Genomic DNA, 8,724 nt, shown 5'->3' with positions numbered 1-8,724 from the left:
ATGGAATCCAGCACCCCTTGGAGTGTAAAGGCCTCAGAGCCACGGCATCCCCCAGGATTTTGTTGGTGTGTGCCCAGTAGACCCCTGGGGAGGAGCAGACTGGGAGGTGGGGACAATGCTTCTTGTCTGGCTGCCGAGATCATGGACAAGCCCAGCTCATGCCACTGCCCTCCATCATCATTATCCACGGGTATCAACTGCCTAAAAGCACTCTGAAGCCTGTAGGTTGCATTGGTGAGGTCACCTCAGAGCAAGCAGAGCACTGATGCCACCCTGCCATCCCTGTGGAGTCCCTCCCCACACTCCCTCCACACCACCACACATCCCCCTCTTCCCACACCGTGACCTCCAGCTCACACCCCACCCCTGAGAAGCCTCTGCTGCTGCTCTGGTGGCGGTGGCTCCTCGGTGTCACCCTGCACAGCCCCAGCAGACACCTCCTGCAAGTCCCCCACCCTGGTGAGCGATGGGGAACAGCCTCCTGCTGACCAGCAGCAGGAGCTGGGGCCAGATTTTGGCAAGCCTGGAACTGCCCTTGAGGAGGTTTGGTAACGTTAAGAGGCACAGTCACAGCACCTTGAAGGGGGCAAAATATTTTATTTTTCCCAATTACTGCATTATACAGAGAAAAGGCTTTTGACATGTATGCCCACACATTTATTAGCTTGACTCTAACAGATAACAAGCTGCTGTGTGACCAGTAATTTTGACGGAATCAAATAGAAACTTTGGTAACTACAGCCTGGAATAAAAGGCATTATTTATTCTATGGACTGTAGTAGTTCATAAAGGCCTCAGCAGCAATCAGGACACACTGTACTAGACAGAGCAGTGGAGACCCCACCTTAAAACACCTTCCAATGTAAATACATCAGACAGACAGAACTTATTTGCTTCTCACAATAACTCAGCCCTTGACTCACCATGGACCAGGCCCAGCTCAACACAGCTGTGTCTGAACTTTCACAAAGTCTGGCTCCACAGACAGAGGCTTTCCAAGGACCTTTCCTCCCTATTAGTAGGAGAACCAGCAAGCAGCAATTCTAAAAGCTTTTTTTAAAACCCTGTTTCATTTATACACCTATTTAGATATGCAGTGCTTTAAAATCAGCCACTGGACACCATCAGACACCTCTGCTGCACTTACTCCAGCTGTTAAGTTCAAGTTTGCATATTTGCAGTCCTCTTCTAAACACACTTAGCACCTCAGTACTCTTGGAGGCACATATAATGGGGGCATGTTGATTAAGTCAGTGAATAACATAACCCAGTGCATAATTAAATTGGCAGACTTGATTCTCTTTCATTCATGCTCTCAATAGTTTCACATGACAAACAGTCCACATCCAAACTATGCTGATAGAACAAGTACTATACGTCCTAATTAGACCACTTTATTAAATCAAATTGTGTTGCTCAGTACATCTGTGCAGGTTGCACAGGCTTCCATGTAAACTGCATAAATCATGATAAAATCACAATAAAGCACTTCCAATTATTAGATTCCATGAAGTGTTATCAGAGGGGTAAGTCCCATTACTCCCATTTGGGTGATAAGGAAACTTAGACCACAGAAAACCTCAGAGAAATCCCTTGTGTTAGTCACCTCATAGTCAAATTAAAAGAATTCGGCCTCTCTGGTCCTGCTCTAGAGGACAAAGTTTGATCTGATTTATCAAGTATTGCCCATAAAGCAAACAAAGAAGCATGTGTTCCAGCAGAAGCCCCCATCCTTCACCCCTCCATCACCATCACTGCTGCCCAGCATTGTAATGGCAACAAACAGGAGCACATAATCTTACAGCTGCTCCATTGTCAAAGTGACATGTTAGCAGAAGGATTTACAGACCTGTTTGCTTATAAAATAAAGGTTTGCATGTTCAGAAATGCAAACGCCTCCTCTGCACAGGAGCCACACACCACAGAAAGCTGTTCTCTGAAAGCTGTGCTGAACTCAGGAACATTGATAAGGTATCTGTGGATGTTAAGGTTTGCTGCTTTCTTCAAAAAAATGTCAAAAATCACAATGAACACACAGTTGCTAGTACGTACAGACTAGGCTCCTGAGGCAGCTGCACTGAGGGCCTGGGCAGCTCTTCAACACAGTGCTGTGAAAAAGGAGAACTGGACACACTCCCTTAACCTTTGCACAAGAATCAACATTTGCCTCTCCAAGTGTTCCCAGTGATGCCAGTAAGTGTTTTGTTAATAATCGAAATTGTGTAAAGATTTTAACTCAGATTTTACTTCCAAATTTATTTAAAGAAAGATTTGCTCTGTGAGAAGTTGAATTGATTGAGGCAGGCAGATTTACAGCTTTCTGCATGCACAGTACCAGCAGAAAAGCTTTCCTTTAATCATGGTGCTTTACTTTTTGGGTAGTTTAGGTGCTATGTTGTTGTGGAACCACATGAAGCTGAAGATGACACCCATTGTCTTCGGGAAAGTCTCATCATAAGCAAACTTCATGGATTCTTCTAAAGGTATTTCCACAACTTCAATCAACTCTCCTTCTTCTGGCTGGCCTCCTCCTCCACTGGTTCTCATCTGGTCATTTACTTCTGCATAAAACAATGTCTGCCTAGAACCTGTCAAACCAACTCCAGACCTAGAAAAAAGCAGAGAGAAAACACTGTTTTAGATAGCCAGAAGGCATCAAGGAGCTAGGAATGGAACCCCGGGTCCTTAATGTGCAAGACAGAAATCGATTGAGACAGAATTATTGAGACAGAAAATGATTGCAACTTTCATGCAGAAATACCAACACTTTTGAATACAGTTCCACATAAAATGGATCCATCTTCAAAGATATTCTGCAGCTTTGGAAAAATGCGAGTTTGGGAGAAAATACAAAAAGAAAAAAGGTTTTGTATTGGTGAACTGTTGTTCTACATACACTGAAGTCAACAGAAGTTCTTTCAGCTGACCTCAGGGAGAGCAGAAGTGCAGGATGACTCACAGAGATGCACAAACAACAGGAAGAAGCTCCCCAGTGTATCTCTGTGCTTTCGTGCTACATTTGTTTGCTTGTTTTTACACAAATATTTAGATTTTTTACTCTTAAGAGGATTATGTCCATTCACAGCTGGAGTCCTCCACTCATGGACTGGATAGGTAAAGAAGAGAAAGGCAGTCTGAGACTCGCTCTCTATCCTTCCTGAACTTTAGCCTTGACCCAAATGGACCACTGTAAGCACGCACATGTCCAAAGTAATTCAGTCTCCCTGCTAAATTTGCTCCAGTGGATTTAGTTGAGGATATTTCAGATTATGTAGTCTTTCTTCAGCTAGACCGCTTGCTGTGTATTATACTTCTTATTTGTTAATCCTCTATTTCCTTAGGACTATTTAATTTAGGTATTATTAAATAAGGGATAAGTACATAATCCACTCATTTAGTCCTTCCAAGAAAATATTCACATTGTAATCGCAATTTCTTCATTTCACATGATTACAGGCGATTTTTCACATTAAATCTGGATCCAAAGTTCACTGAAACTATGAATGAGGCATTAGGGCAAGATGAAAAATTAGCTTCCATATTATTACACATATAGAGGATTCTCAGATTTGTCGCAGTGTTATGATCTTAGAGCGTATATCCAGATTTACCCAACCATTAGGCAACTAAATCTTTCAGTTAATCCAGCACACATCACACCCCAAAGCAGGAATTAATCATTTGTCTCTCAATTTTCTAAGAACAGTGGCAATTATTTTGTTTGGGGAATTAATAGTGACTATTGAAGTTTGTTTCTAATAGTGACTATTGAAGTTAGTTTCTTACATCAATATAGACTTTTAAAAAATACTGAATAGGGAGCAAACCAGTGAATTCTTTTCCTAAAATTACTTCTGATACATTCTGTGAGTTTGGACAAGACGCTTCACCCCTCCAGGATCATTCCTGTACATCTGTGAAAAGAAACTTAACCACCTTTGGCATTTTCAGGAACGCTAAGGGCTGATACTGGACCTCTTTTATTCTGTGCTCATCACTTTATTCCAGTGTCAGGACTGGGGTTTTTGATACACATTTTAACCAACTGTAAAATTTTCAAGACAAAGAATGCAGTTTGCTGGTCATCACAGGTTCCATGAAAAACACAGGGCTGTGTATAATATATTTAATGTCTTGTTAGTTATGATGAGTGTCAAGTCTGACACCTTCATCTGGGGTGCCCCACATGGAGAATGAAAATGATCCTGAGTATTTCCATGTCTACTTGATATTTTTCAAAGGTTACATACAAAACCAGAGACTTTATTTAAGAAGCCCTTCTATGAGAAGTTCTGGCTTGATTATTTATAGCATAATCTCCTTCTATAGCACCAGTGCTCATTTACTTACGAAAAACTACAGCCGTGGAAATCAGGAGTTCACACATCTTTTCTCTAAAGTAAAGGAAAACCAATTTCCAAGGCGCTACACCATAAAATTTAGGTTCTTGCCACCACAGCTCAAACAGCAGGGAGTGGTTTCCATATGGTGTTATTTCATTGTACTTACTCATATGATACTCTGTTCTTATGAACTAAATATATCAAGAGTAGCTACTACACTGAATATCCTTGAAAAGATGAAAGTCCTGGATACAATGCCTTTCCTTTGTTACAAAATCCAAAGTTATGGCATTTCTTCACATCTATTGGCTTATAATTAGCCACACAAACCAACAAAAGTTGTAACAATATATATTCAAAGGAGGACACGCCCACATGATCATTCTCTGTTACTTGATTACCTAACTTACTCTTCTCTGGTGCAACTTTGCCACAAGATATTCGTTACAAAGTGATAAAAAAAATCCAAACTTCCAACTTCCAAAAACTTCTTTAAAATTAAAGAATGGTGGTACTACTACTTGCGATATTCTGTTCTACTCTTTTCTCCCCAAACCAGCAAATCTAACATTTCTAAGCCTACCTAGAATCCCTTCACTATTGAGATGGTGACTTTGCAGACTGTTGCAGGATGTTATTTATAAACTTCTTCACTGCTTTAATTTGTTGTCTAACTAATCTCCCTCAAGGGCGTTGACAGTTCCTCCCGATTTGATGATACTAAACTGGGAGGAGCTGTTGACTCCCCCAAGGGTGGAGAGGCCCTGCAGAGAGACCTCAACAAATTAAAAATCAGCAATCACCAACCATACGAAGTTTAACAAGGCCAAGTGCTGGATTTTACACCTACAATGGTTGGCAACCCTGGATGTATGGACAGACTGGGGAATGAGAGGCTGGAGAGCAGCACTGTGGGAAGGGAGGTCTTGGTCGATGGCAAGTTGAACATGAGTCAGCAGTGCCCTGGCAGCCAGGAGGGATATCCCTGTCCTGGGGTGTATCGGGCACAGCATCACCAGCTGGGCAAGGGAAGGGATTGTCCTGCTCTGCTCTGCTCTGGGGCAGCCTCACCTCAAGTGCTGGGGGCAGTTTTGGGTGCCACAATATTATAAAGATGTTGAGCTATTAGAGAGCATCCAGAGGAGACCACAAGAATAGTGAAGGGTCTGGTGGGGAATCCTTATGAGGAGCAGCTGAGGTCACTTGGTCTGTTCAGCCTGGAGAAGAGAAGACTGAGGGGAGACCTCAATGGGGTTTTCAACATCCTCATGAGGGGCAGCAGAGGGACAGACAGTGATCTCTTCACTCTCATGGTCAGTGACAGGACCTGAGGAAACAGCATGAAGCTGAGTCAGGAGAGGTTTAGGTTGGATGTTAGAAAAATGTTCTTCATCCAGAGGGTGGTGGGGCACTGGAACAGGCACCCCAGGGCAGTGGTCACAGCCCCAAGCCTGACAGGGCTCAAGCCTTTGGACAACGCTCTCGGGCACATGGTGCAACCCTTGCAGTGTCCTGTGCAGGGTCAGGAGCTGTACTTGATGATCCATGTAGGTCCCTTCCAGCTCAGTATATTCTACTAGTCTGTGATTCTAAAAGACCATTTCAATGGTTTCAGAAAGAAGTTGAAAGATACAGAAATATACTTTAATTCTTGCAAGAGGCAAATATCGTACCTTTTTTCACTTGGTATTTCATTCTCTAAATGCTCTGGCTTACACTGCCAGTTGATCATTTTTACATAGATCCATATGGAGTGCCCTTTACTAAATTAAATATTCTCCAGTATTGCTTACTGCTGTCTTTCACGACATTTCCAGACTGCTAATGTATCCTGCTTGTCCTTAGAAAATTGCACAAAAATCAATGCTATTCACATTTTGTCTGTCTTAGTACCTTTGGCTTTTATAGAAATCAGAAGTTAGGTTTGTTGCTTTGAAGCTGTTCTGGTTGAAGTAATAAAGTGTTTTTCCATATAACCTTGCAAAACATTGTACATTGCAATGATTTTGGGTACTGGTGCAGAGGAGGAAGAGAGCAGAGAGGGAGAAGGTGGGTCTGACTGGTGCATAGGCTACAGGAAATATTACGTTTGCAGTGTGCTTTCAGGTTTATCTGTCACTAGGAATTTCCTGTGCTTTTTCATAATTACCTGCACTTTCTGAGTATGATGCTTAAGGAATTTTGATGTGCCTTTACTCATATTTATACTCCTCTTTTTGCTACCATCTTCCTCTGTCCCACATCTGTAACATACGCTTTTCCTTACCCCAGTATTTCCCACTACAAATAAACACTTTTGCCATGGTCTGAAATGAGTCACCTATTAACAGATTACAGCTATATTCATTAGCTTTGCATCTGTGGAAATCACAGGGGTCAGCACACCCGAGCTGCAAGTGATGAGTTTCACCCTGGGAAAGCCACCTTCCTGATAAAGGTGCCTTCCTGGGACAAGAGAGGCTTGGGTGGGGGGAGGGTGAGCAGGTCTGAACTCAGCACCAGTCCACGGTGAGACTTCAGGCTTCGGTGTCAGTCCGGAGTTTAGCACCGTGCTGCCCAAACCCGGCATATCACGGCTCACACTGACCCAGACCTACTAAGCCTGGCTTGACCTAGCTGACTGTTCCAGCTGTATTCTGATGTGTCTGCACGGTGCTTGACTTATTTGCCACTGTGGGACAAATGCAAATGATCTGCGCAAAACACAGCTCGGTTTTCCTTGCCTCTTTATCGTGAGGATCAGTTTCCTCCGAGGAGTTTATGGTCGCTCCAATTAACAGCTACATGGCTGACAAATACTCCTTGTCAAGTCATTAGGGCTTAAGCTCACAAGGCCTGTAATTTCAACAGAGAGATTTTAAACCCTGAAACACTATTAGCACTGAACTTTCTGCATTGCTTCAGACAGTTAGAAACCTCCATTACCTTTGACAACAGCACGTCGAGGAATGTAAGCATGTCAAAGTAAGGATACCAAAGCCGTATGGTTTTCATCACAATAGTAACTTACATGTAAGTTTAACACATCAAAACAAGATTGTATGCTGCCTTCCCGTATTTCATTTTGAATAAAACACTTGAACAGTGAGATTAAATCATGCTATGGCTTTTAAAGCCTTGGGCAACACACTTTTAGGCAACATCACACCAGAGAAGGAGCTTCTGCAGAATGACTGTGAAGCACGTCTCACCTCCCGCCCAGGGGTGGGACTGGCTGGCAGCACCAGGTTTTAATTACAGTATTTCCATCTACTTCCTTCTCAGACCAGGGGAAACACAGGAGACAGACTGTCACTCCAATCTGTTTTTGAAAACAGCAATAGCAGCTACCAAAAAGCCTTTAACTCTTCCCTTTTATCAAATGCATGAGGAAGTACACAGCACACGAAATCCAGCTCACAAAATGGGACTTTTCACTCGTCCTATCTAAGTTCACAAGCATAAAGATACAGTACATACATTTTTTATCAGAGGTGGAGAAACAGCATCTTATGACTTAAAAAAAGGGTTTAGTAGTGTCTGAAGCCACAAATGAGATTGAGATTGCCAACAGTCAGTGAGTTTTTTCTTCACACTGAGTGTGCACACACGTGTGCATGTCCACACACAAACATGTTGGTAATCAGGGTCAAAATTCAAAGCTTGCATTTCAGATTAGCTTTGCCTTTTTCTCATGTCTGGGTGCTTGCCTATGCCAACCAATTATCTCATTCATAAGTATCATGTGCATAAATATTAAACTTTTAATTTGAAGAAACAAGCATGTATGAGAAAAGAAACAATACTTTATATTCTACTCCTCTGCTGCAACATGGGGAACAAATAAATTGCCTTATCCTTGTGAAGACTTATTACTTTAGTTCAGATGTCTGACAGACAGCAATTAAAGGCTAAATTTCTTGTAATGTGTTAATATTAAAGAAATACACAATCTATAAACAATCAGCATTCCTATCAACACAGAAATATATGTATTTTTTTTGTTTTAATCTTACATAGTTAATGTGCAAATTCCTGAAAGAAACATATCCTTTTATAAGACATAAGCCATCTGGATGCAGAATTTGGGTACAGAGTGAATACATAATTCATGTTTACAAATAAATGTGACACAAATCTCTGTTATTTATGCTTAAATCAAGATCCAGTTGGGCATGCAACATGTAAACTGATGATCAGTGACATGCAGCTCCTATTGTCACTTCTTAGGACCTTTGTACAGTTCTGACATCATAAGCAGAAGGTGCAGGGAAAAAAGCACAGAAGTAATTAACATAAAATTATATTACATTATGCCATCACCCAACAGGTGTAATAGCAGGTGATCTTTCTAATTATAATGTACTCCAACATTTTCAGGGCTATTATTCCTTCTACATAA

The 8,724-nt window shown here is 41.8% G+C and overlaps 1 protein-coding gene across 1 annotated transcript in view; it reads right to left on the bottom strand.

The window, feature by feature from the left end:
• Positions 1-577: 577 nt before the first annotated feature.
• NUDT14 (nudix hydrolase 14) overlaps positions 578-8,724 on the bottom strand; it is a 60,473-nt gene continuing 52,326 nt past the window's right edge. Inside the window, exon 5 of the mRNA XM_039552811.1 lies at positions 578-2,608. Within this exon, the coding sequence (XP_039408745.1) occupies positions 2,368-2,608 (241 nt within the window). The 3' untranslated portion in view covers positions 578-2,367. The remainder of the gene's footprint in view (positions 2,609-8,724) is intronic.

Source organism: Corvus cornix, chromosome 5, assembly GCF_000738735.6.
Source record: "Corvus cornix cornix isolate S_Up_H32 chromosome 5, ASM73873v5, whole genome shotgun sequence".
NCBI lineage: Eukaryota > Metazoa > Chordata > Aves > Passeriformes > Corvidae > Corvus > Corvus cornix.
This window is presented reverse-complemented; position numbering and strand designations above follow the sequence as displayed.